The 26185-nt window shown below is 38.4% G+C and overlaps 5 protein-coding genes across 18 annotated transcripts; 4 read left to right on the forward strand and 1 right to left on the reverse strand.

Moving 5' to 3' along the window:
* Positions 1 to 43: 43 nt before the first annotated feature.
* Positions 44 to 13459, reverse strand: hmox1a (heme oxygenase 1a). Of its 13 annotated transcripts, XR_013304878.1 has the most exons (14): positions 13380 to 13459; positions 11313 to 11417; positions 5924 to 6444; positions 5787 to 5852; positions 5573 to 5684; positions 4773 to 4988; positions 4413 to 4685; positions 4187 to 4319; positions 1382 to 1579; positions 734 to 812; positions 552 to 643; positions 391 to 468; positions 285 to 304; positions 44 to 139 (listed from the first exon to the last, which is right to left on the reverse strand). XR_013304878.1 is itself a non-coding variant. In XM_077618783.1 (9 exons), exons 4-9 carry the CDS (start codon positions 5831 to 5833, stop codon positions 2989 to 2991), a joined length of 804 nt encoding a protein of 267 aa, XP_077474909.1. In that variant the 5' UTR covers positions 5834 to 5852; positions 5924 to 6444; positions 11313 to 11417; positions 13380 to 13459; the 3' UTR covers positions 2745 to 2988. The 13 variants fall into 13 exon arrangements, 1 of the variants encoding a protein (XP_077474909.1); XR_013304879.1 differs by lacking the exon at positions 391 to 468; XR_013304873.1 differs by having other exon boundaries at positions 44 to 304.
* On the forward strand, positions 7051 to 12839 carry foxred2 (FAD-dependent oxidoreductase domain containing 2). Its single transcript, XM_077618780.1, has 10 exons — positions 7051 to 7197; positions 8006 to 8223; positions 8297 to 8602; positions 8687 to 8938; positions 9588 to 9896; positions 10604 to 10770; positions 10885 to 11050; positions 11820 to 12046; positions 12156 to 12326; positions 12479 to 12839. The coding sequence occupies exons 2-10, from the start codon at positions 8009 to 8011 to the stop codon at positions 12706 to 12708; spliced, it is 2043 nt and encodes a 680-aa protein (XP_077474906.1). The 5' UTR covers positions 7051 to 7197; positions 8006 to 8008; the 3' UTR covers positions 12709 to 12839.
* Positions 13460 to 13578: 119 nt separating the features above from the next.
* On the forward strand, positions 13579 to 16879 carry ankrd54 (ankyrin repeat domain 54). Its single transcript, XM_077618781.1, has 8 exons — positions 13579 to 14232; positions 14508 to 14555; positions 14642 to 14740; positions 14891 to 14962; positions 15313 to 15360; positions 15701 to 15825; positions 15909 to 16016; positions 16128 to 16879. The coding sequence occupies exons 1-8, from the start codon at positions 13842 to 13844 to the stop codon at positions 16200 to 16202; spliced, it is 966 nt and encodes a 321-aa protein (XP_077474907.1). The 5' UTR covers positions 13579 to 13841; the 3' UTR covers positions 16203 to 16879.
* Positions 16880 to 17182: 303 nt separating this feature from the next.
* On the forward strand, positions 17183 to 23366 carry hmgxb4a (HMG box domain containing 4a). Its single transcript, XM_077619614.1, has 13 exons — positions 17183 to 17280; positions 17878 to 17962; positions 18313 to 18449; positions 18798 to 18873; positions 18994 to 19584; positions 19920 to 20123; positions 20261 to 20439; positions 20823 to 20904; positions 20991 to 21055; positions 21427 to 21523; positions 21609 to 21763; positions 22079 to 22201; positions 22299 to 23366. Exons 2-13 carry the CDS (start codon positions 17926 to 17928, stop codon positions 22341 to 22343), a joined length of 1791 nt encoding a protein of 596 aa, XP_077475740.1. The 5' UTR covers positions 17183 to 17280; positions 17878 to 17925; the 3' UTR covers positions 22344 to 23366.
* LOC144088894 (GTPase IMAP family member 7) lies at positions 23232 to 25820 on the forward strand. Of its 2 annotated transcripts, none has more exons than XM_077619615.1 (3): positions 23232 to 23397; positions 23965 to 24113; positions 24656 to 25820. In XM_077619615.1, exons 1-3 carry the CDS (start codon positions 23232 to 23234, stop codon positions 25481 to 25483), a joined length of 1143 nt encoding a protein of 380 aa, XP_077475741.1. In that variant the 3' UTR covers positions 25484 to 25820. The 2 variants fall into 2 exon arrangements, with proteins under 2 accessions (XP_077475741.1, XP_077475742.1); XM_077619616.1 differs by lacking the exon at positions 23232 to 23397 and adding an exon at positions 23525 to 23736.
* Positions 25821 to 26185: the final 365 nt, after the last annotated feature.

Raw genomic sequence — 26185 nt, forward strand, 5'->3', positions numbered from 1 at the left:
GATTTTTTTTTCATAGAACTAGCAAAGGAATGCAAGTAACATGTCATTTTATAATGTTTATTCAAAGAAATACATTTGCACACTTAGGATCACATTGATTGGCGTAGCTGGTGTTCTCCACTTGTAGACAAAAGCAACACTTAGAATAAACACCAAAAAAAAATAGAAAAAAGACCATTGAGGGTCTTGGGTCTTTTTTCTCCAAGTGTTTTAACAAAGACAAATGACACTCAAATCTCTTTTATTAAAATTTCTGATTGAAAAAAAAAAGAAATCCTCCTCACCTTAGGGATCGGGACATCACCTATAAAATAAGAGGGGGGTTAGTAAATTGCAACTTTAGTCAATAAAATAATGTGAGATTGGAATGTTTTGACTTGGATACATTACAATATAACCCGGAAATAAGCTGCTTCTGGTAGCCAGCGCTATCGCATTTCGATCTTAATCCATATGAAATACATGTGTCTAAAATACAGAAATAGCACTCGTTACTGACACTGCGGCGTAAGAAACGATGCGCCAAATAGGCGTGAAAATACGGTATTAACCTCAGAGCAGAGTTCAGAGACGATGCATCATCTTCAAGTGGGCAACCTGGGAAGATCACCTGGTCCTCCAGGGTCTGGACATCACCATGGACCTGGTACATGCAAAAAAAATAGAGCAAAAGTTATCATATACATAGACTGGATATTCAACAGATAGGTGTTTTTTTTGTAATTAGTATTACCTTGGCACAGTCTCCTCTCCCCTCAAGGGTGTGCATGGTTCTGGACACACGGGAACAGCTTCATCTTGATTTAACCAAGCTATTTGGGAAGTGCAAACAATTATTACAGGAAAGAGAAATCTTCAAGTAAATGATCAAGATAAAGAATGAAAATAAGTTAGTGAGTGCTCGGTGCTAATTTCCCCTTTCCAGACAAAGCGATTCAATATACAGACTGATGTTTAAAAACTAGGAGAAAGTCGGCTTAACCATTTTGGTATCAATGATTTTTGTTTAAAACAGAATTACAAATTGGAAAAGGGCGTTTAGCAATCGCAGTGAAAACCATCATTACATTCAACACACCTTCACCTGGCAAACTGACCGTTGATATCTCGGCTTTGTTTGATAAAATGAAGTCTTCCCCCACGACTCAATAATGGAGAGAATACGGACAAAATACTTTTGAAGTCAAATGTCGTGAGGCTAATGCTAAGCTAGCTAGTGACATGCCAAGGAGCCCATACTTCAAATGTCGACGGTGTGTTCGACCTGGCAATAAACTAACAGATTTGTTGGCGTTTTGGCTCAATTGATTCCTAAAAAAATCTCCCGGTAGGGTGTTAAAAATGCACATAGGCCAGTAAATTGCTCTAGTCTAGGGCTTACCTCGTTTGGGTGCTAGTCGTTCGACCGACGGCATGGAAATGACTGAGCCAAGGGGCGCGATGCTGCGCATGTGCATAATTTACGCACCTGCGGCAACAATGGGCGTAACCACGCCCATAGGAGGTGATTTGTCCTCCCGACTCAATGACCATGTTTGGAAGATGACGTACTATAGTCGCCATTTTTGTAGTCTTGATGCTGTAAAAGAGTGTGTTCGGTTTTTTTTTATATATAAAAAGCCTTACTTTGCATGGTCATTTTAAAAAAATAAAAAGCCTTACTATACATGGTCATTTTTTAAAGAAAAAAGCCTTACTATACATGGTCATTTTTTACAAATTAAAAAGCCTTACTATATACTATGTCGTATTTTAAGAAAAAAAGCCTTACTATACTATGTCGTTTTTTTTTAAAGAAAAAAAGCCTTACTATATACACTATGTCGTTTTTTAGGAAAAAAACCTTACTATACTATGTCGTTTTTTAGGAAAAAAGCCTTACTATACTATGTCGTTTTTTTTAGGAAAAAAAGCCTTACTATACTATGTCGTTTTTTAAGAAAAAAAGCCTTACTATACTATGTCGTTTTTTAAAGAAAAAAAGCCTTACTATATACATACCTGTCAACCTGAGCCAATTCCTCCCCGTATTAATGATTGGAATTCCCCGTATTAAGCAATAGAAAACCGTACAAATGCAACGCGGCACATATTTACTCACATAGGGTACACGTAAAAGTGTTATGGTCGCGCCGCGTTGTCGTGACGCGACCGTGAATGTATTCGGACCCAAGCGCTATGACTCATAGCTGCTTAAATAACGAAACAGGAAATGATTTAATCAATGACAAAGGCAGGGGTAGGGAACCTATGGCTCGGGAGCCACATGTGGCTCTTTTGATGGGTGCATCTGGCTCTTTGCTAACCTGTGAGCTAAAATATGGAAATCGCTGTTGACAGAACTGAGATATTACATTTAGAACTGCTTTAATCTTCATTTTTTGGCAGTAGACTCTTCTGGAATGCACCCTCTCATTGATTAGCAACAGCATAAGAATCTTTCAAAAATATTCAGTTTTTTCCACTTTAAAAGTGGTGAAATTACAAAAAAAATTTAAAAGGCACTCGTTTACATGTATGTATTTTGACTTTTAAATTCGTAGTATGGCTCACAAGGAATAACATTTGAAAATATGAATTGTTTGTGGCTCCCTTCGTCAAAAAGGTTCCCGACCCCTGCTATACATGGTCATTTATTCAAAGAAAATGTCTACTATTCATGATTGTTTTTTGAGGGTTAGGGTTAAGGAAAACACCTTACTATACATGGCCGTATAAAATAAACACCTTATTATATACATGTTTATTTTTAAAAGAAAAAGTCTGACTATACATGGTTGTTTTTTTGAACGAAAAAGTCTTACTATACATTGTTGTTTTTTTGAAGGAAAAAGTCTTACTATAAATGGTCATTTTTAAGTAAAATTATTTTTCTTCAACTGTAGTAATGATAACAACTGTTATAGAGAAAGAATGGCATCTGAGATCTTGATGAAAGTTTGCTTCATTGTCTACAGTACATTTTTCATTTAGATTAGACAACTTTATTCATCCCGTACTCGGGACATTCCCTATTGCAGTAGCAAGAGTGTGAGAACACACAACATAAATAAATAGGTGATATACATATATATATACATGTATATGTATGTATATATATGTATACATGTATGTATGTATATATATATATATATATATATATATATATATATATATATATATATATATATATATATATATATATATATATATATATCCACATACATATATATACATACATATATATACACAAAATGATTCATCCACCAGTCAGTTTACTGCGAGGAATTTATATATCTTGAATTTGAAAAAATCATTTCGAATGCGCATTTGAAACTGGTGGGGTTCAGTGAATGCGCATATGAAACTGGTGGGGTTCGGTAGCTCCAACAAGGTTAAGAACCACCGCTATAGATGCTCATATATCTGTTCATTTGTATACAGTAGTTTTCATTTTTTATATTTGTGCATAAAGGTTGTTTACACCAAGAGAGCAACAAGTACAGTTTTGAAAAATCCAAAAATTACAGTCTCATTAAATGCATTTGTGTGATGTGCAGCACCTCCCTGAAGGTTTCTAGTGTATAAAAATTAAAGTCCATGGAACACATATCAAAATCAGTATTATGACTTATAGATGGTAATGATTTAGAGGGTGCAAGATCCAATGCAATGCTAAGATTTTTACAAAACATTCTTGGTTTCTAACAAAGTTTTGCTAACTAAAGGTATAGATCAGGGGTAGGGAACCTATGGATCGGGAGCCACATATGGTTGTTTTGATGGGTGCATATGGCTCTCCACTAACCTGTGAGGTAAACTATGGAAACTGCTGGTGAGAAAGCGCAGGAATAGGAGCGTTACGATGGTATTATGGCATTGACACTACCCCCAGCGCCTTATAATCATTTTCTTTTTCATTACACTCTGCTGCATGAATATTCTCATTGATAAGCAATAATGTAACAATGTTGTCAAAAGAATTCAAATACTTTTTGTACTTTAAAAGTGGTGAAGTGACTAAAAAAGGCATACATTTTCATGTACGTTGACTTTTAAATTCGGAGCATGGCTCTCAAGGATTAACATTTAAAAAATATGATTTTTTTATGGCTCTTTCCATCAAAAAGGTTCCCGACCCCTGGTATAGCTAGTAAAATGCAAAAAAGTTCACAGGGTGGTGGGAGATGCTACACAATATACATACCAATTCCAATAGTTGCCAGTGTAACACAGAGGCCCACAGTGAATTGCTTGAGTGAAGCAGAGGGAGAACTGCCAGAGTTGATCTCAGATTGTCCTGTTGCGACACACAAGAGCTTCTGCAAGTCATCAAAAACCTGCAAGAAATTGAAAAAGGTCAGCATTTTTCCCCAGCATACTGCATTGTCTACTACCTCAGTGGGTAACAACTCATTGTGTCTAACAGTCACCTGAGTGTTAAACTCAAAGGCTAGAATCGCCTCCTTCAGAACCGCTGCGCTCTCTTCCTCAGTCAGCTCAATAGCATTCATGCGACTCCTGTATAGCTGCTTGAAGCGATTAGCACTGTTCACAGCAGGGAAGTAGAAAAATGAAAGGCCTTCTTTGCCTGTCAGTTTGAGAGATTTCTGGGTAATTTTTCCTAGCACTTGTCCTCCTGACAGATCCCCGAGATATCGAGTGTAGGCGTGGGCCACCAGCAGTACAGGATTATCTTTACCGATCTGCATAAGAGAAATTCCATGAAAGGATTTACCAACTGCCAAACTTATTAGGGAGGCGATTTTTGAGAAAGCTAGTTTTGCGCTTACCTCTCGTAGCCTCTGAGTGTATCTGTGTGTGGCTGCAGGGACAATCAACTTCCTGCTCCAATCAGGGCCAAAAAAATGCTCCAAATCATTCTCCAATGATTCTAGGCGATCCAGTTCCTGAGGAAAGTATATGGGTGCGACTCCTGGATGGGAACAATTCTTATCCAGTTCCTCTTCTAAGACCTTGTAGATCTCATGGAGGGAACATAGCAGGAGCTGACAAAAGCAAGAACAAGAATTAATTTAACATCCATGTAAATTATCCACTTATTGGTCAGAAAAAGTATGACAAAATCTTCATCTGTCTTTAGCAGTGAGATAAAGTGATTGATAAAAAAATGACAAAAACAGGCTTCTTGGATTAACAAGGTTTTTTCATGTACACACATTTTCTCTCCCAGTTTTTGAGTTCCTGGTATTTGTTGCTGTTTTTTGTTGTTGTTGCATTTTTTACAGGTTATTGCAAAAGCAGTGGAAAAAATGAATTGCCAGAGGCTTCTACATCCATCAACGCCATTGACTACTGTATCTTTCAAATCCCAAAATATGGCTACATTAGTCAAATCCAATCATCAATTCTACTGGGAATTAGGACAAAGTTACCAAACAGAAGAGCACAGCATTCCCATGCAATTTCTCCATAAATTGCATATGCCATCTAGTCTAGTGTTTCCACTTTTGTGACATTTTTTCGCTGATGTGCTTTGAGATTTATTTTCTAACATATGGCTCAATAAAAGGTTGAGAATCGCTTAACTACTGGGTTCAATTATTAGTTTAAGAAGACATTGGCGACCAACCTTGTACTGTGGCAGGGTTATCTCTCCCCTTTGATAACTCAGCATCAGCTCTGTATTTTCAGCTTTTACATGGTTGTCCTTTGTGGCTTCTTTAATCTGTTCTGATAAATCACTGTTGATAGAAATAATACTAGTAAAGAATACTAGTAAATGACCATTATAAAAAAATACAATATTCATTGCATGTTTCTTTTTTAAAAACTGAATTTGATACCTGCCAACTTCACCCATGTTGTATTTCCCTGTGTTCTTGGTCTCCATCTCCAATAAACAGGCAGGTCTGTTATTAATGTCATACATATGAAATCATTGTCCTTTAGGGATACAATATATTCAGTCATCGGACCTTACCAGAATAAGCTCCTTGCTGCTGAAAAATGTTGGAATGAATAAAGCCTCTTGTCGTTTGTTGACTCACTTTGGCCTCTCTGATCATTTTGGCTCATATATACAGGGAAAATGTGCTGAAGGTGCTAAGCTAGATGGGAAGTGCTACTGCTGAACCATATGACTCTGCTCTATTGCAACATAACATGACAGTGCAGATGTGTTTTGACGTGGGAAAAGAAGTGACCTTGTTGAAATGGGTAGTTTCATACTTGAATGTTGGAGGAACAAACATGGACGTTTCAAACACATGACTGCTCAATTGCGACATAACATGATGGTGCAGATCTATTTTAGAGGTGGGAAGAAAACATGACATGGTGGAAATGGGAAGTTCCATCTTTGAATATTAGGTGATGACACTGGAAACTTTGGAGTGACTGGTGGTGCTCAAAGTAAGGGGACACATAAAATAACAATTTGAAACAATTTACCACAGAGCCTCGTTTTGGGGTGTGGATGTTGAACTCTCCAAGGTCCTGAACCTGCCAATACAATAAAAGTATATTACGTTTAATGAGATTGTATTCTTACCCCTTAATATACACGTTGACATCACTTTTTGACTCACAATTGTACAGCAAATGTTAATACGTATAGTGACCTACAACACCCAAAATGTCATGTATGAGTTTAAGTTTTTTTTTTTAATTACCAAAACTAGTCATTTGCCCAATAAAGGTTTCAAAATGTTAAAAGTTCAACAAAACTATTTGAATATAAAAATGACATTCCCTATTTTCTTGTCAGCACATAAACTTAATAAAATAGGCAGGAGGATAAAAAAAAATAGTCAGGAGAAGGGACATTACAATATGTAATGGAAATAAATAGTCCCCGTGGGGGTGCTAGGAAGGACAAAGTAATAAAGACATTTTAATGAAACATAATCACTGAGAATAACTTTGATAGGAGAAAATGAAGAGATGAAGTCATATAATGAATTTTACTTATAAATAGTGAAACAATTGAATAATCCATAGCTATGTTATATATATACTTCATTTATTACATTTTCACTTTTTTGTTAGATTATAGCCACGCCTTATTAGGCGGGCACTATGCCTCTGGAGAGAACATGGGCGGTGCTTGACGATTTTCGGGAGGGAACCCATTCTCCCACATCCATCAGGCGGTCCAAAACAAAATACATAATGCTTAAAAATGTAGACATCTCAAAGGTTTGATTCTCCCCCCGACCGCAGATGTTGCGTCCAAGGGATCGACTGATCTAGAAGGTAATATAGATCGCTGTCCATTTTGGATTGATCGCTCGGTGCATCTGGTTGAAGTGACAAGTCGCGCTAACCGCCAGAGAGTGATATAACAGCGGCTACATAGTTCAAGGAGAGTCGGAGGTTCTTGTGCCGGGTCTCTATCGCGTTCTTGCACGTTTTTGCACATTTTTTATAGCTTGATTGTAAAAATGCGCAACTCACTGGCTCAATGTCATTAGTATGGTGTGCTTTAGTTAATGCTGAAATGCTGTACAATTCAGATTTTCTAGATAGTTTTCATGATGGCCCGCATGTCCATGCATGCAAGGAGTAAAAGACACGACAATAATAGCTCTCTCTCTCGGAGATGAGCGGAGAGTCTTTTCTTTTTTTTCTTTTGGGGGGAAAAATGGCTCCTCATGGTAAAATACAACAATTCTTTTGGTAGATGCATCACATTATTATGTTATTATGTCAAACAAAATCCTTGTTCATTTTCACAAGCAGCTGAGCCGAGAACCCCTTTTAAAATCTATCAGTGACATTGATGAGGGTGGACGTCCAATCGGTTTGAGCTAGAAGTGGTGGAAGATTTCAAACGGATTTGATGTCTACTAGTGACAACGCAATTTAAATTCACAGCAGAATGATGAAAAGAGCCTATATTTGGTCGTCTATCATCGTCACTGGCCCTGAGCAAGTTAAGAAGTCCAATGCAGATGCTGAAATTGATATTGGACACATGCCAAAAAAGACTGGTGAACACAAAATAAACTGAATGACTGTCTCAACAGCATAATTCAAATTTTTACACCTTTGGTTTTAACAGGCTATGGATTCCAACCTTCCATGTTTGATTGTCTTCATCGTAACCAGCTTGTCCACATGCACTGGAGATGATCACCAGTACAACAACACTAGCCATCATGACTATTGCATCCTTGGAGCTGGGCCTGCCGGACTGCAGATGGGTTACTTTCTCTCCAAAGCAAAAAGAGACTACATTATCTTGGAGCGAAACTCTGGACCAGGCAGTTTCTTTCACAAGTAGGTAGACAGACCTTTGCCTCCCCTGCTGAAATGCACGCCACATTGACCCTCTATGTTTTTGCATTCCAAGATATCCCCGACATAGGAAGCTCATCAGCATCAATAAGATCCATACTGGACGACAGAACCGAGAGTTTAATCTGCGCCATGATTGGAACTCTTTGTTGAGTGATAACCCAAAGCTCCTGTTCCGCGAAGTAAGCACTGAGTTTTACCCGCCAGCAGATGCCTTCCCACTCTACTTGTCCATGTTTGAGACGGAGCTTGGGCTGAGGGTCCAATATGGTGTGGATATCGGAAGGATCAGGGCACTGGTGTCATCCACCAGAAGCGGTTATATCCTTACTGATCAACACGGAAAGGTTTACACATGCAGGTGATACTGATTTTCACTCACCTACAAAGTAAAACTTGACATACCAATTAAATGTCAGGTCACATTGTTTTCTTTATCACTCAGGGTCCTTTTGGTTGCCACCGGTTTGTGGGTTCCTCAGGAGGTGAATTTTGTTGGTTCCGACCTGGTCGAGGGCTATGAATCTATCTCCACAAACTCTGAGGACTACAAAAACCAGGCTGTACTGATCCTGGGCAAAGGGAATTCTGCTTTTGAGACAGCTCAGAGCATTTTGGGACATGCCAGTCGGGTTCACATGGTCAGCCGCAGTCCAGTCCGACTTGCCTGGCAAACGCATTATGTTGGGGATCTCAGGTAGGAACCCAGACCAAATTATATCTGCATTGTTCCATACTAATCATTTATTTCTATGTGATATATACAAAAAGTCACATTAAATAGATTATCGGTAGTTTCGTATTCCTCTATTATGGAATCCGTGTACTAGCATGGCAATGCATCCAAGAAGTAAATAGGCACTTTCTTAGCTCATTTAATACGTTTTCTTCAAGCTAGTCGACCATTACAACCTAGTTTATACAGATATTCAACACAGGTTCTAGGACTAAATTTTACCTGTTTTTAATGTCAGCAGATTTCTGATGGAGTTGTTTTGCGCAATTCTCTTCAAACAGCAGAGGTTCCTTTCCGAAAGCCTAGATCGGCCAGATTGAAAATCTGTTGATTCTTTTCCCTGGGATTTAAATTGCACGCTAATTCTATTAACAATAGCAAGAGGAATTCTAAATTATTATTCTTTTCATTAGCTTAAACAAACCCCAGATTGGCCAACATACATCTTTGAAAATCTGACCATTTACTTCTTGAATGTCTATATAGATTTGTTAAATTTAACATCTTCCTACTTTTTTAGGATTACTGTTCTATAATTTTTTAAATCAACAGTTTTACACTTTAAATGTCCTGATTGTAACATGGCCTGACCTTTTGTGTGTGTTTTCAGAGCTGTGAATAATGAGCTCATAGACACATACCAGCTCAAGTCTCTTGATGGATTGGTAGAAGCCAGCCTGGAGCGAATAGTGATTGCTCAACAAAAGGAAGATGGGAGGAGGAAATTAGCCAAAGATAGGAAGGGACAATTGTATGTGACAATAAATAAGTACATACAAAACCAGCCGGAGAAAAACAAATCTGATGTGACAGCTGAAGAACTGCTTGGGTATCACATTGACAATTTCTCCTTGCGGAAACCCTATGATCGTGTCATCCGATGCCTTGGCTTTCGATTCAACTTCAGCATATTTGACAGGTACAAATAAAATGCAATGCACAGAACAGATTTGTTAAAATTTTAAGAGTATTACAGCTTTCTTCATGGACACCAAAAATCTATTCATTTTTTTCTTAGTCTTTGTTAAGCTAAATTGTGTTTTGAATCAATCTGGCCTGGGAGATTAATATATTTTATGATTTACCATAATTTTTACTCAATATATTATTTAAACAGTTATGAATGCTCATGTTTCAATAGCATTGATCTTGGAGCAAAAAAGTTTGAACACCCCTTCATTTATGTAACACATGTAAGTCATGTGTGATACCTTTCCACAAATGTGGTATGTTAGTCAGTCAAGTGCTTGTCATCATAGCACAATACCCATTGGTTAAAGTGTTTGTGGAACAAAAAGCTGCGCTCGCAGCGCCCCTCCAAGACCGTTTGCCCACCCCTGATTTCTAACCCTAACAACAAAGTAGATTACGGTTGGTTAGCTCATTAAAAAGTAGATCTTGGAGCAAAAAAGCGTGAGCGCCACTGGTCTAGTATAATTAAATTTTTGGGTGAAAAAAACGGAGTTGGTAATTTTAGGCCATATTGCCCAGCCCTACAACAACTATATGATGACCTGTGACCATACATTTCCATGCGGTACTCTATATCAATACCTGTTAAGAGGTTACAAATAATCGATGCCGTTTTTAGATTCTGTTGAGACTAAAATGCAGCTTTCTTCCCAGCTCTGCGTGTCCACTCCACAGTAAAAATGCAAAAGGGAGGTTGCCACGGGTCACAGCTTGGTATGAAGGTCACAACACTCCTGGTTTGTTTGTTTTGGGAACTGCTGCTCACTCCAGAGACTACCGCTCATCAGCCGGTGGTTTTGTTCATGGATTTCGCTACACAGGTGAACACTCGAGACGTACCGTAAATGCTTTTAACATTTTTGCTTTCCTGTCTGGGTTGATAGTACAACAAAAATGATATGCAATATTGTATTACACAATTCTTTGTGTCTCAGTGCGAGCTGTGCATCATTTGCTTGAGCAACGCTACCATAAAACCCCGTGGCCATCTACGAGACTGTTGACAACGCAGCTGTTGTCTGCAATTTTGAAGAGGTTGGGCGAGGCCTCTGGGCCTTACCAGATGTTTGAGATATTAGGAGATGTTATATTACTGAGAGGGTAAGTTATGTTCTATAGTTTTATCACATGTCTGTCAATCATATAAAATGTCATTTAAGTTTTTATTTTTATTTTTTATTTTTAAACCTTTTAAGTCATTGCTGTAATTGGCCCTAGGTAGTGTGTGTGTGATGGTGAGCATTAGCAAAGCATGTGGTAACTGTCACATTGAGACTTTCACAGAGATGCGGAATACAGTTGTTTTTTCAATGACACCAAGCTTTGTTATTTCAGAATTATCAAATTGAAAATATTCACTCACGTGACACTGCCATTTCAGCGGGTTTCAGTTTTTGTGTGCGGAGAGAAAGGGTATTTCAGTCAGGAGGCAAGGTTTTGCTGGGAACCAGGATGTCGCATAAGGTCACTGGAAAAAAAAGAGTCAATTAGGAATTTCTCATGACAAAAGTAATTGTACTGAACCATAGCTTTTATAAATTTGAATACTGCATTATTTAAATACAATATGTTGTTTCCTCATTGAACAATTTATAGAAATCATATAGAAAATTAACCAGAAAAATGAATGAATGAATGAAAATGATTGGGAGATGCTAACCTGACTACTGTCTTCAAGACTACTGTAATGTCTTTGGACAAGTCACAATGCCCACAAAATGACTAAAATAAAAAAGATTTGGGGTTTGTAATTTTCATTCATACAATTGTCTTTCCCCTTTTTTTTAAAACACAGGACCCCTACATATTTGCATTGTTGATATATTATTTTTGTTAATACCATGATTTTTTTGGGGCTCATTTTTACCAGATCCTACTGCCAGTATGTGGAGGAGTTCCCTCTCCAGGCTTTGCCACAGTTCTCTTCTCTCTCGGGTCATGAGGTATCCAAGCAAGGACTGCTGATTGTAATGATGCAGTATGGGAAAAAGAAGATTGACTATCTGGGTGGAGGCAGGGCGGTCACAGACTGGAGCAAAGCTTGGAAATCCAACTTTCTACACCCAGTTTTGTACTACTATGACACACTTCCTACTGGTGAGTAAGTCTTGGTGGATCTATTGTGGTGGTCCTTTGGCATGGAGATTCAACTGGTAACATATTCTGTACAGAGGTTGACTGAAATACCTGTACTATTGTCTTCTAGAAAAAGAGATGAAGCATCGTCCCCGTGGTTGGCCTTTACCAAGGCCTAAGGCAATTCATCACATGGTTGAGGATTTCCTGACTGAATGGGACGGCCCCATTTCACATGTTCAGCCTTTGCGACGTTTCCTGGAACATTGCGTCAACACTGACCTCAGAGCCTTCTATGCAGGTAAAGTAGTCCAACCAAGTGTAAATAAAGTGGGGTACATATACTACTATAACCTAAAACCTGACCCTGATCCACTCTAAATATGATTGTATATGACTGACAGTCAAGATTGTGTCACTCACACACACACTTTCTTTTCTTCCATCTTTTAGAATCTTGTTTCCGCTTCTCCCTCACCCACAGAATGCCTCCGTTGTTTTGTCGCCAGGGATACTTGAAGCAGCAAGGAATCCTCCAGAAAAGTAAAATGAAGCATTTTTCTTCCGCTAAACCTTCAACTAGTACACAGTATACAGACACTTCAGGGGCTAATGCTGCATTTCCTGACTACTTGGCTCAGGCTGGAGCCTCCATATCTTCAGAACTAAAACTTGACCTATGAATGTTTTCCTATTTCCAGCACTTATCAATCCGGACGACATTGATATCTCTAGCCAGTCTGATGCTTGAATTTGCCTATCATTGCACAAGATTTATTTTCGGTACGTGTACATAAAAATACTCCCCCAATCACACACACCTGAGTCCTGTTTTCCACGCTGCGGAACGTACTCTCTGCACATGAAACTTAACCTTTTTCCCCGTTTATTTTTAATTATTATTTTTTATAAATACTTTTTAAAACCCTGCAATTCCTTGGTTTGGCTAAACACGAAGTACTCGCTTGGGATCACTATGTTGGCCCATGCAATGAGGAAATTATAGCAACATACATGCTGAGCTTTGTCGGTGCTCTGGAAGAAAGAAGTTTGCAGCAGGTTGGGTCAATGAAAAGTATAAAATGAAAATAAAAACTACTTTGTTGTTAGGGTTGGAATTCATCGATGGGCAAAACGGTCCTGGAGGGCCGATGCGAGTGCAGCTTTTTTGTCCCAGACACTAACGAGATGCACCTGACTGAAATCCGCTGATTCTAAAATACCACATGTCCCAAGCTGCTGCAATACGCAATGTATTTGCATACTTGAAATGTGCATACTTGAAATGTTCGTACTTTAAATATAAAGGGTAGAACAGAATATAACGAAGAAAACTTGGAGAAGTAGAAGTTACCTAGATGAGACAACTTTACACAACCACAGAGACAGCATTGTGAGCGTAGACAAAACGCATGCGCAGATGCTTACTTGGAGTCACTCATCTGTGATTGGTTGCCTGATTGTGTCTGCTCATTGGACTCAAACAAATGAACAACGTGGAATCTGATTGGTTAGGTTTTAACTCGTGGAGTTGTGACTGTTCAATGGGTGTGACCAATACTACTTTTGTGTAACACTATATACGGGACATGTAGGCGTTGTGACGGGAATGGGGCTGTTATTAATAACGCAGTTTTGCCGGAAAGAGGACATGTTAATCAAGACCTACTTTAATGTCTTGCTGCGACATAAATTGTCACCGATCGTCGCATTCAGATGCTCCATTCACGCCACATACGTCCCTGTTGCTCAGACAGCAATGTGCTAGCAAGTGAATTGTAAACACAGCTGCCACATGCCATGAAAATCTGTAAGTATGGACGAATCAAATAACAAGAGTTATTTCATGGTCGTTACACCAGAGAATGACCCTTCAAGTTCCGAAGGAGAATACATAGTTGAATCAGGTGCCGAATATGAAACACGGGCGGTGGAAGAAGAAGCGCATCGGGGATGTGTGGAGAGAATGGCCGACGGGGCCAACAATGTTGGATTTGGATTAAATGGGATTGGTGAAAGCAGTGTGTTGTTGGGACGAGTCGGACACCGAGACGACAAAGAACTAAGGTACTTGCATTTATTATGGGAACCGGAACGAGCAGAGATTGGATCTGGTAACGTGACCAACAAGCTGGGGAAGATGACTGGGAACAGGGCCAGGCGATTTCATAGAACTTCAAGGAACCCGATTGGTAAAGATGTGTACGGTAAGGCAGCGTTTAAATCATGCGAGAAATTACGTTGACTGTCTCTTTAATTAGAAGGACCACACGCTAATTTAAAAAAAACGTTCCTTGGATGTGTTGTTTTGAATTTTTTTAACAGGGTCACTCAGCTATAACAAATGACATGAAAACTGTGTATCCATAACAGACTGCTATAGGGATTATTTGTCTTTTAATGTATTATAAATGCAAGACTATTGCCAGTCTCAAAGTAGTAAACCTAAATCCTTTCTGCTTTGATTTCCTTCTCATCACAGCTGTAAAGAGGCTGAGGGATGCTGCGAACAGCAATGACATTGACACGGGTATGGAATAATATAAATGCATTAAACAACAGACAAAATGCAATACAGGACCAGTTGTTTTGAGCAACAAGCATGTCTTATTTCAGTTCGGAAACTTCTGCAAGATGACATTGATCCATGTGCAGCAGATGACAAGGGAAGGACAGCCTTACATTTTTCTTCTTGCAATGGCAATGAAAGCATTGGTAACTTGAAGACACTTATTGTAAAATATACTGTAATCATTTCACAGCCACACTTTTTTATGGTATAGTTTCATCTTAAAGTAAAAATTCTACATTATATTTATTGATAGAACCCCAGTTTACATAATCTATAAATGTCTCTGCCTCTAGTGCAATTGCTGTTGAGTTATGGTGCTGACCCCAACCAACGTGACAGTCTGGGTAACACCCCACTCCATCTAGGTAAGACATCTTGGAAAGTCAAAGTCATATGTTATATTAACTGATATGTAATTCAAGACTGGCACATTTGTACGTGGACCAATTATCCTAATGAATATAACTTATTTCGAGTGGTTGGATTTTCCTTTTTGAATAAAACCATAAACAATGTTTTGTTTCATAGGCTGCCATTGAAGTTTAAGTGGCTTGGGTGTCTACTAATGATAAACTAATTTAAATTCACAGCCATAGATTGAAAAGAACCACATAATTGGACGTCTATCCCTGTCAATGGCAGCCATTGAGTTAGTCATTCATCAAGCATGCAGTTATTTGTTGCTCTATAACTACTTTCATCTATTTGTCCCCAGCGGCCTGTACAAACCACGTGCCTGTCATCACCACATTGCTAAGAGGAGGTGAGAGTGTAGGAATATGTATGTATTAAACTTCTTCATAGATTGACGTCCAATCATGTGTCCCCTTTTATCCTTCTGCTATAAATTTTATTGACTTTGTTCCTAGTAGATGTCCAATTCATTTGAACTTGGAAGGTGGAAGGCAAATGAACGTTTGTTCAGTTGTTACCACCCTTCCCAGTTCAAATGCATTAGATAGTAATAATATTGTATTGTACTGCATTGTGTGAAATAGAAAAGAAACACCCCCTTTTTTTGAATGGCTGTCAGTTGCCTTTGGCAATTTAGCGAAGATTATTTTTACTTGATGTCTTTCTGTGTTGTTTTTTTTTCTGTGAAGGGTCGCGTGTCGATGCCCTTGACCGAGCTGGAAGGACGCCCCTCCATCTTGCACGTTCCAAACTTAACATTCTTCAAGAAGGTGATTCTCGCAGCATTGAAACTCTAAGAGGAGAGGTCACACAGGTAGAAAAAGCAGTGTCTTAATGTTTTTACACGTGGTGGGGATGATTCTAATAATTTATGAATGTGTTATTTTCTCAACTCAGGTGATACAAATGCTGAGGGAGTATTTAAACGTAATGGGCCAAAGTGAAGCTAAAGAGAGGCTGGAGCACATTTCCTCACAGTTGCAACACACACGAACCAAAGAGCAAGTAAGATGTAGAGCTTTGCAGCTAAATACTATGATGATTTTTACATTTTTCAATCCAACTAATCTTACTCGATCAATTGTGTCATTTATTTATTTATTTATTCATTTTTAGGTCGATGAGGTGACTGATTTACTGGCCAGCTTTACTTCACTCAGTCTTCAAAAACAGAATATGGGGGACAGGTAGAGGATTAACAAACTGGATTCCTGATGTCACTATCAAGCGAATCTCTGCTCCTCCAGCCGGAACACTCATTGATATCTCTCTCTGTAACCTGAACTAGAATTTCAGATATGGCTCAACTGCAATAAATGTCAAAGATTCTACATTTTGGGATATTTAGCTGAAAATGACAAATTATTTGAGAAAAGCATCCCAAAATTAATGTGAGGTTTTTTTTAAATGACTGGTCTGTCAAAATTAGGTAATAGGATAAAAATCAGGGACCAGAAATGTTTAAAATCGGCTAAGAGAATCTGGAGATATTTTTTTGTATATGTCTGAAGTAATTGCCTTGTGGGTATTGTTTTTGTATCATATTGCCTATAGAAAATCTGGTCAAATGCGCTTTCAAGTTTGAGTATAACTGTAAACTCTGTTTTTCAACCTGTTCGGTCATTTGAAAATCCCTGATTGCCATTCAGGAAACTGAACTACTATGATGTTTTTAAATGGTGTCTATTGAACCAAAATGTCTGCTTAAAGAACACATTTAACATTATTCATACGTACTTATTGAGACAAGTAATGTGGACAATAATGTGTTTATGAAGTAATCATTTGCTTTCCTTGATCTTTTATGGAGTATTTTGGTGGTGTTCAATTGTTTTCTTTTTTAAAAATAAACTATTACACAAATGGTGCCCACTTGTCACATTGCTTCTGAAAGTGGTCCATGTCATGAATATTTTCAAATACTTATATCGGTCGATGAGAAACAGTCTGATTTATTGTAATTTGTTAATCTCACTGTTCAGTTTTTGTGGATCAGAAAATGACTTCGATTGGTATTGTTAGTTCATTGTGTCTATTCAATATTGTCTTGTTTTTGTTACTAAAATAAAATGACATTAGTTAAAGATGTTAAACAAATCTTACCTATATTTCTGCTTAAGTGCGCTTGTGACAGTAAGTCTGAATGTGTTTTGCTGCTCTTCTATGATTGGCTCGGATACACAGGCCCCGCCCCCTACAGGCAGGCGTATTGTTGTTCGCCAGAATAAAGATGGCGATCGGGCCCGCGTAATTTGGAGACCCAACTGAGGTAATTCGTCTTGATTAACATGATTTCATTTGATTTTGCGGGAATGAGCATACAACTAAAATTAAAGGAGAAGAAAGAGTATCTGAATGCACGTTTTGCATATGCTCTACCTCTGTAAATGATCACTACGGCCTCGCTACGCAGAAAGCACCGGGCTATCATGAGACGATTATCCCAGAAAGACGAGCCCATTGCCGCTACGGAGCGATCCAGGAGTAGAACTGTCAAGGAAGCCGGGTGGTCAAGTAAATAGGAAAGGGGGTGTGTTTGTGTTTATGAAATGTAGGCGGGAGCTGTTTAAGTTCTCATTCTTTGCAATCAACTTGATGAATATCATATAAACAAATCATCGCCCACAATGTCTTTTTAGCAAGCAGGCTTGATTTTAGTCTCCTGATCTTTTGTTGTAAGAGCATCTTCGTGAGTTGGTATTGCAACTAATGTGAATATATGTCATTTTTAAAATGCATTTTATCAGGCAGTCCACGAATGCAGTAGTAGAAAATGTTGGATATTGCACATTGCATTATTACTATTGGAGTGTTTATTGAAAGTGAATAAACCTCAAGCTTTTTTCTGTATCACTTATATTCACAGTTCCTCATCCTGCCTTCATGCTGCCTGGAGTAACAATATTGAGAAGCAATGGCTTTCGAAGAGATCGGGAACAAAGGAGAAATGGGTAATGCTGTTTTGTTTTGTTTTATCTTGACTTCAGAACATAAAATATACAGGGATCAATGTTGCTCGACCATTTTTAACAATGGCAGCAATTTTACGTGTGATTTTTCACCCCTCACCGCAACTCCAAATCAATATATACTGAGTTCATCTCAATTTAATAAATGTATTCTGACATATTAGGTAAAATTGGATTTTTTTTTTATAAGGATGCAAATTGTTTAAAAAATTGCCATCACTTTTAATACTGAATTATTGTTTCAAAAGCTGCATGTTGTAAACATTTCTAGTCTTGCGTTAAATGCACTTTGTAAAAGGGAATGTTTTGACATAATTTTGTTTCTGTGTCAGATATTGGAATGGATGGGGACAGGGGTCTCGTTGCTGGGCGAAGCCAAAGGGAGAAGAGGCGGTCGTATAAAGATCTACTACGAGAGGAAGAAGAGATTGCAGCTCAGGTCCGCAAGTCTGCCAAAAAACGATCCAAGGTGAATTTTTGTAACCAGACCTTTCCTTAATGGTACAAATTTTAGATTTTGTCACTGGGTTAATAGGTTTTAATAGGGTGAACGAAAGTTCATTGGCCACCAACCCTTCCAATATAAATGGATTGCACGTCTACTACTGGCAAACTCATTTGAATATAAGATGGATGAAAAAATATGTCACATAATCCAGCGTCTATTATTATGAATGGCACTGCAAGGGTTCATATATGTTTTGTTAAGATAATACAAGATAATACATAAATGAATAAACTGAGACTTTATTTTTGGATCATATTGCCCTGGCTTAGATTTTTAACTTTTGTGATTACATGTTTCATAACACATAAGGATTCAGAGATGTTCACGCTGGGAAATGACCCACACAAAAAGAAGAAGAAATATAGTGACGACTACTACTACAGAGGTGAGTTCAAGGGCATGATGCACTTAACTAATAATTGAGTGAGTTTTTTTGTAATGTTTGCAGCTGCTGTCTGAGGACTTGGTTTATTTATATTGTTCTTCTCTGTGACTTTCCAATCAGAGCATGAAGGTTCGGGCCACCCTAGTCACAAGAAAAAACACAAATCCGTAGACCGTTCGCCAACGCTCTCTTCACCTTCATCGTCCCACCCAGCAGACACAGCAATGGGTCTTCTACAAGCTATCACCTCTCCCATGGCCACTGGATCTGATCCTAGTCCCAATTTACATAAAAAACCATCCTATCCCTCCTTGTCCTCGCATTCTTCAAAAGATCGCAAGAGAGAAGGGGGTAGCAACAGTGGAAGCAAAGGGAGCCACTCTTTTTCTCACTCCCGCTCCATGTCTTCATCGTCTTCATCTTCCTCAAAGAAGCACTCCTCAACTTCCTCCAAGTCGTCGCTATTTCACGGCGGATCCCTCAAAGAGGAGCCTTTATCATTACGGGAGGCGGATGGGATCAAAATGAAACTTATGATGTCACCGGAAAAAGAGGAAACAGAATCTAATCCAATAACACACCACTCATCCAAAACCGGTGTCAAGAAAGACAAGGATCGAGAGAGGGTGCAGCTTTCAAAATCACCCAAGAAGAAGATGCAACATAGTCGAGATCCTCTGCCTGTAGTGGGAAAAGAGGTAGAAGTGGAAGGTAAGCGCTCATTAATTATATGTATAAAAAATTGGAATGGAAATTTATTTGGCTGACTATTTCTATAATGTAACTATGTGATAATAAATATCTTTTTATGAATTACATTACATTATCCATGTATTTTCTTGATCAATTTTTCTCAGAAAAGCCATTTTACCACGTGACGTCACATTACCATTGATGACAATAGAATTGATTACTGTCTTGACTTTGGATGTTTACATTGCTCTGCAAATATTTCCTCTCAATGATGTAGCCATTTAGTTCCATAATAATGTATAGTATTTGCTATAATTGTAACTCAATAGTTAATGTTATGTTTTTTTGCCAAGGCCATTATGGAGGAGGCATAGGAGATGACAGCTCGACGTCGGGAGGAGAGTTGGAGGCCGGTGAATTAGTTATAGATGACTCGTATACACACCAGTCAAAAAAGAAGAAAAAGAGCAAGAAAAGCAAAAAGAAAAAGGACAAAGAGAAAGATAGAGACAAAGAGAAGAGTGGAAAAGACAAAAAGCACAGCAAAGGGTTTGGAGGTGTGTACAATACCTTTTCCTGTATTTCATGTCTTGAATAATCAGATGCTATTGACGGTTTAAAACGTCAAATCCAATTTGACTGGGAGAGACAGGCAGAAAATGATGTGTGTCAATCTTTGATTCCCTTTCTTCAGATTCATCAAGGAGCCATGGCAACTCCCATCCCACCGTCTCTCATGGCAGTGTTGGTCCGATGTATGCGATGGGCACACCCATGCCGCCACACCATCGTCAAGGCATTGATGGGGCAATGGAGAAGAAGAAAAAGAAAGATGAGAAAGATCGGGATAAGCATGATAAGGATAAAGATAAAGTAAGCCTGTTTTTGCACATAAGTTCAAAATCAGGAAATTGTTATCTTACCGTTACTTCATTCATTTTTAAGCATTTGTTACATCATTTATACTTTGTTCCCTTTTTTTTATTCTTGCACCATACAGTATCCCCAAAAATTCAACTTGAACAAATATTAAAACTAATATAAACGGAATCAAAAAGAAGCATTTTGGAAACTACAAAAATCAAATCCAAATGTTAAGATAAAATATAATTGAATTCTAGTGAAGTTTCAAACTATTATTACCCTGATTAGAAATCAGAGGATTGGGAAGTTAGCATTTCAATATTGTGCTATATACAAGTTACATATGCATGTTGGCATAGTCTCTCACATGCTTGGTTCTGATCTTCTTTCAGCCCAAGAAGAAGAGTGCATCTGCGTATCAAGTGTTTTGCAAGGAGTATAGAGTTAACATTACTGCTGAACAGCCAGGACTAGGTATATCATTTGTTCAAATGAGTACAACTTTTTTTGTGATTACACTGACATAAATAAGGCAAAATATGTGTGTTTCTATCCTGTAGTTTTCGGTGAACTAAGTAAAAAGTTAGGAGAGGTATGGAAGAGGATGCCGGAAAAAGACAAACTGGCAAGTAGACCTTTTTATCTGAATTTTCTTGATTATTCTGTATAGCATTCTGGCCCCAATTACTTTCAGTCTGATATAAAGTTATTTCATGACATGTCAAGGAAATGTGCTATTTATGACAATATCAGGACAAAACATACAGAGCAATATGCATGTAATTTTTACAGCAAACAATATTTAAGTCATTTTTCTGCTGCTATGTCGACAGCAGACATTTAGTACAATGAATGAAGGAAAAAAATAGCATTTCATTTGCATTTGCGTTGCAATGTAGTCTGTAATTTTATGCCAATTTTATGTCTCGCGAATGTTTGTCGGGTTTTCTCTGTCGTCATACAGTGTGATAACTGTTTTTTCTTTGACCACTTTAGTTTTGGAGGCAGAAAGCTCAATATCTGCAGCACAAACAAAACAAGGCTGAGGCTACCACTGTCAAACACAAGACAACCAATGAAAGTAAAATCAAAGGTAAATGTATTCACTTGCTCTTGCCTGAAATTTCAATCCTAATGAAAACAAGTTCTCAATTCTCACAAGCATCTTTATTTCCTAGCCAAATCTGGTGTGGTGTCACCCAACAAAGCACCAGCGACTGTTTCCCTTTCCCCTGCACGAGTCCCTGAAGTTGATCCTATTGATGCAGCGGCTCACCTGCAGCTCCTTGGAGAGTCCCTGTCCCTGATTGGACACCGTCTCCAGGAAACAGAGGTGTGTTATCCAAACCAATAGGCATATACACATTGGCTCACCAATTGACTGATAAGCTTATTGATTTTCGTGACCGAATTTTGTAAGTTGGTCTTTGACTCGCTAATACTACTATCATAACTAATAATAAAATGCAGCCATGTCAAATTTTCTTAAAAAACAGGCAGAGGTTTTATCCCTTAAGAACCTTTTTGACCCAGAGAGCCATAAACAATTTCTTCCGTCCTAAAAAACATGTATTCGTTATCACAATGATAGTATATCTTCATGAATGCAAATGTGAAAAAAATATATATATTTGTTACATGTTTTTAGGGTATGGTGGCGGTGTCTGGGAGCTTGTCTGTGCTTCTCGATTCAATCCTTTGTGCCCTTGGACCTCTGGCTTGTCTCACTGCTCAAATTCCACAATTAAATGGATGTCCCCGAAACGTGCTGGTATAGTATTAGAATAATATTCTGAAAGTTATAAACTGCTTGTTGTTCTTTGACAATTCTATATTTGAATTTTCTAACAAGGGTATCTTTTTTTCAGTCAAATACATTGGACAACATTGCCTACATCATGCCTGGGCTGTGAGTTGAAACCCCCAAGGAAGTTTGTGGAATTTTGCTGTATAAAGTAAAGGCTCTGAGCCAGAAGCATATCTGGACTTTATTACAGAAGCCGCTGACTTGACAAGAAAAATCTTACTTGTCCCAACATGTTTTTAAAACCCAATTTTTTAGACCGTAATATTATCCTATTGTTTTTATTGTTAGAATTTAAAACAAAACAACATTTTATTGTAATCAGTCTCATCGCCCTAGTTTCATTATTATGTACAATGTGTGTTTATATGAAAAATATTTCTTATGATTGCTTTTGTAAGTGTTTTTGGTATGGTTTTTTGCTTTTTAAATAGTGTATAAAATTGTCACTTCCAGCTGTTTTTATATATTTGATACAACTAATAGGCTCCTTTACAGTCAACTTTGTCTTAACAGAGGACTTTTAACTCAAACATGTAAGTTATCTGGGAAAATCCACTTAGGACACTCATTGGCTACCATTGACCAAGCTTACGTCTAATACAGTTGAACTGGGAGAAGCGAATAAACAAGTGTACACAGGAATCACAGACTACATACAGATAGATGACCACTGTTGGTTGTGAGTTTAGTTCTGGCAAATATGTCCCATTACTGGCAATCGTAGACGATAGACCAGGGATGGCGAACACGTGGCTCTTAAGCAGCATGCGGCTCTTTGCTTCTTATCATATTTTGTATACGCTGTGGCTCTTTGCCTCGTTTCTGTCACGTTTTGTTGGGGTTGGTCGGTGGGTGTTTTCCTTGTGTGTCATGTCCACGTGATTATATGCGTTTCACCTAATGTGTCCCTTTTGCCTCTCCTTCGCTTGTGTGAACCCAGGTGTTTGTGATTGTCATCAACCCCTGTCTGTGTATTTAAACCTCGTGTTTTTGTATGTCCGGGTGGGAGTATTGTTTCCTGTTCGTCGGTGTGTGGCTCCCCTGTTTAGTTTTTATTTTTGTTAATTTTGTCCCAGTTTTTATGATTTTGTATGGTTATTTTTCATTAAAATCCTTGCCTGCTTCCTGCTCATGGGTTCCACTTGGTTTTGCAGCCGAAGGTTTCATGTTTCTCTTATTTCTTTTCTCTCTTAAAACACATTCACATTCATCATGGCCCATTACAAACAAATAAATATACTTTGCTTCTGACATAAAGGACTGACAATCATGTTTAACTTGTTCGCCACGCCTGCATTAGACTGTGACTAAATATAGATGATAAATATGACCTCCATCCAGGCCATCAATGGTCGAAAACAGTTAGCTTTTGTAGTTGGACAGTAGGAGGAGCTGCTCCACCAACTAGGCGAGTCATCCTGCTGGAATGAGGAAGCTTGATCTCCACCCTATTCTTTGCTAAACACGAAACGACATGTCTGCTTGTGGTGTACAAACAGGTCAGTCAAAAGTGCCACTCATTTTACAGTGATCGGCTATAGAACCCTGATATTGGGAGTTGGTCAAGTAATCAACCAAAAATTAAGGTTTCGCGAAGGGCTTGGCACGGTTACCATTTGAACTCGTTGAAGTTGTTTGACAGTTTTTAACATCGCATGTTTTTACATCAGATTGTTTGCTTTTATGAGCATGTAAGATCCCCACAAGACTATCTCGGCTGTCTGCAGAGTTGAGGCTGGTGGTTCTCGGCCGCAGCGGCTCGGGTGGGCGGTCAGAAGCCTGCAGCATCCTGGGATTGAGGGACTGCGATCAGAGAAATGACAACGATCAAGTTGATGAGTGTCGCAGATTCAGAGCAGAAGCTGCTGGCAGAAAGGTAAACCGCACCAGCAGTTTTTGTGTTTGCATAGTCAATTTTTTTTTTTAAAGGGGCAGAAATATGCAGAGGATTTTACTGACAGCCTAGTTTCTTCTAAGTGACTGTTTACCCTATTCATAAAGTGGACGCTATATCTCAATTGTATTTCATTTTTTTATTTTATAAACAAATACCACTTTTAAATGTATTCCTTTTTCTTTAGAATTAAAAAATAGGGAACTTAGAAGCAATACAGAAAAATATTCAGACAATGAAATACAAAGATCGCAGGGGAATCCTGAATTCTTTAGAATGTAACTATTAAAAATGTTAAGATATTACAAGAATTAATCTTCAGGCTTTTGATTTGAAAAATCAGGTGTCATTTCAATAATATATGTATGCAGAATTGACATGGGTTCATATTCATTATGGTTGGATGAGGGAAACCATAACTAAATAAGCAATAAGTTAAGTTATTGTTCTAAGCTAATTGATTTGTTTTGCCCAATTTTTTTGTGATGTCTGGATCAAAATTAATGATTGTTATCTATTCTTAGCTGCTGGTGGTCTCCAGTCCAGACTGGTTCAGTTCTGACTGCGAGCCAGAGGAAAGAAGAAAACACTTCTCCTCCTTGATTACATTATCTATCCCAGGGCCACATGTTTTTTTATTGTGTGTTCCTTTGGACCAACCTGCAGATGGAGAGACAAAAGTACTTGATGTCCTGGAGAAGCTGTTGGGCCACTCTGCGGTCAACAGAAACACCATAATCCTATTCACCAACATGGAGGAGCTGGAAGAAGACGAGAGTTTGGAGGATTACCTTGCAATGTGGCGGAAGGATCTCGGTACGTTGCTGGAAAGATGTGGTGGTCGATATCACGCTCTAGAGACAAAGCGCGTGCAACGGGAAGAGAGCGAAGCTGTTGAGGAGATGCTGGAGAAAATTGAACAAGTAGTGAAAGACAGCAATGATGAACACTTTAGCTGCTCTCTGTACGAGGAGGTGAGTGAAAAAGTGAAGAAAAGGCAGGTTGAAATAGTGAAAGAAAGAATGGAGGAGGACTCTGCAGTGACTGAAAAAGACATGGAGGAAGTCCTGGAAGAGGCAGAAAAAAGCATAGGGCTTCTACACGTGGAATTGGATGATGTATTTTCCTGTAGCAATATCTCACCTTCCTCCCCTACTGCCTCTTTTCTCACAACCTTCTGGGAAAAAGTGGTTGGCTGGTTGAATTGGCTGCCCACTATGGTGAGAAGGGAGGCCTTGCTAGGGGCCCTGGTTGGGCTCTTTGTTGGGGGTCCCGTTGGAGGCATGCTGGGTGCCACTGTGGGCTCAGTAGCTACAGAAGTACGCAGAAGACAAACACAAAAAACAAAGTAATAATAAAAAAATAACAATACTATAATGTATTAGGCTTGAGGTTGCACATTTAAGTACTGTCACTGTATTCAGCGTTAATTGCCTATTCCTTTCAAAGCTCACCAAGTAGCACTACCTTTTGTTTAGCAGGCAAAGAAGCTTCTAGAGACATTATATAAAGTCATGTTTTCAACAGGAACAAACTGTATTTGAATTTCTCTTTTGGGACACATGCACATTATTGAAATTATTTAACCAGGAAAGCCACATTGAGGCTACAAGTCTTTGCAAATGTTTGACTTTGGCTTCCATTGCATGTGAAAAATCCATAAAGTAAAAATAAAAAAAGGTAAATGTGTTCTTTAACTCATTTCTTGACTTGTATGATTTTCTGTAATGTATTATAATCATGTCAGGGTAAGTGGAACGGAAAATGAATGCATGAATTCAAAAACCATAGCAGCACAACTAATATGGGCACTGCTATGAGACATCCACACGGTGGCCACACTAACCTTCATAAGGGAGAGAAAACACTCACCAATGGGCTACCCCACACTTCAATTTGAATTGTAAGGACTTTTGCAAAAGTTCCGCCCCTCTTAGATACGGTTGCTAAGATGACAAGCTTCGTGACTACAGTGGCAAAAGCCATAGCAGACAGACGTATACTAAAGTGTTTTAAATTATTTATATTGGCGCAGTACCAATGCAACATTTGCA

The sequence above is a fragment of the Stigmatopora argus genome, chromosome 14 (assembly GCF_051989625.1).
Source record: "Stigmatopora argus isolate UIUO_Sarg chromosome 14, RoL_Sarg_1.0, whole genome shotgun sequence".
In the NCBI taxonomy this organism is placed as follows: Eukaryota; Metazoa; Chordata; class Actinopteri; order Syngnathiformes; family Syngnathidae; genus Stigmatopora; species Stigmatopora argus.

Excerpts from the sequence above, each read along its gene's own strand:
- LOC144088894 (XM_077619615.1), top strand. The coding sequence starts at position 23,232 with ATGTCCGGGTGGGAGTATTGTTTCCTGTTCGTCGGTGTGTGGCTCCCC. Across the intron at positions 23,398-23,964 it reads ACTTGGTTTTGCAGCCGAAG|AGTTGAGGCTGGTGGTTCTC; the intron begins GTTTCATGTTTC and ends GGCTGTCTGCAG. Across the intron at positions 24,114-24,655 it reads CAGAAGCTGCTGGCAGAAAG|CTGCTGGTGGTCTCCAGTCC; the intron begins GTAAACCGCACC and ends ATCTATTCTTAG.
- hmgxb4a (XM_077619614.1), top strand. The coding sequence starts at position 17,926 with ATGGCTTTCGAAGAGATCGGGAACAAAGGAGAAATGG. Across the intron at positions 17,963-18,312 it reads CGGGAACAAAGGAGAAATGG|ATATTGGAATGGATGGGGAC; the intron begins GTAATGCTGTTT and ends TTTCTGTGTCAG. Across the intron at positions 21,056-21,426 it reads TGCCGGAAAAAGACAAACTG|TTTTGGAGGCAGAAAGCTCA; the intron begins GCAAGTAGACCT and ends TGACCACTTTAG.
- hmox1a (XM_077618783.1), bottom strand. The coding sequence starts at position 5,833 with ATGGAGACCAAGAACACAGGGAAATACAACATGGGTGAAGTTGGCAG. Across the intron at positions 4,989-5,572 it reads TAACCCTGCCACAGTACAAG|CTCCTGCTATGTTCCCTCCA; the intron begins GTTGGTCGCCAA and ends TGCTTTTGTCAG. Across the intron at positions 4,320-4,412 it reads CCTTTGAGTTTAACACTCAG|GTTTTTGATGACTTGCAGAA; the intron begins GTGACTGTTAGA and ends AATTTCTTGCAG.
- foxred2 (XM_077618780.1), top strand. The coding sequence starts at position 8,009 with ATGGATTCCAACCTTCCATGTTTGATTGTCTTCATCGTAACCAGCTTG. Across the intron at positions 8,939-9,587 it reads CATTATGTTGGGGATCTCAG|AGCTGTGAATAATGAGCTCA; the intron begins GTAGGAACCCAG and ends GTGTGTTTTCAG. Across the intron at positions 10,771-10,884 it reads TCATGGATTTCGCTACACAG|TGCGAGCTGTGCATCATTTG; the intron begins GTGAACACTCGA and ends TTTGTGTCTCAG.
- ankrd54 (XM_077618781.1), top strand. The coding sequence starts at position 13,842 with ATGGACGAATCAAATAACAAGAGTTATTTCATGGTCGTTACACCAGAG. Across the intron at positions 14,963-15,312 it reads TAACACCCCACTCCATCTAG|CGGCCTGTACAAACCACGTG; the intron begins GTAAGACATCTT and ends ATTTGTCCCCAG. Across the intron at positions 15,826-15,908 it reads TAAGAGGAGAGGTCACACAG|GTGATACAAATGCTGAGGGA; the intron begins GTAGAAAAAGCA and ends TTCTCAACTCAG.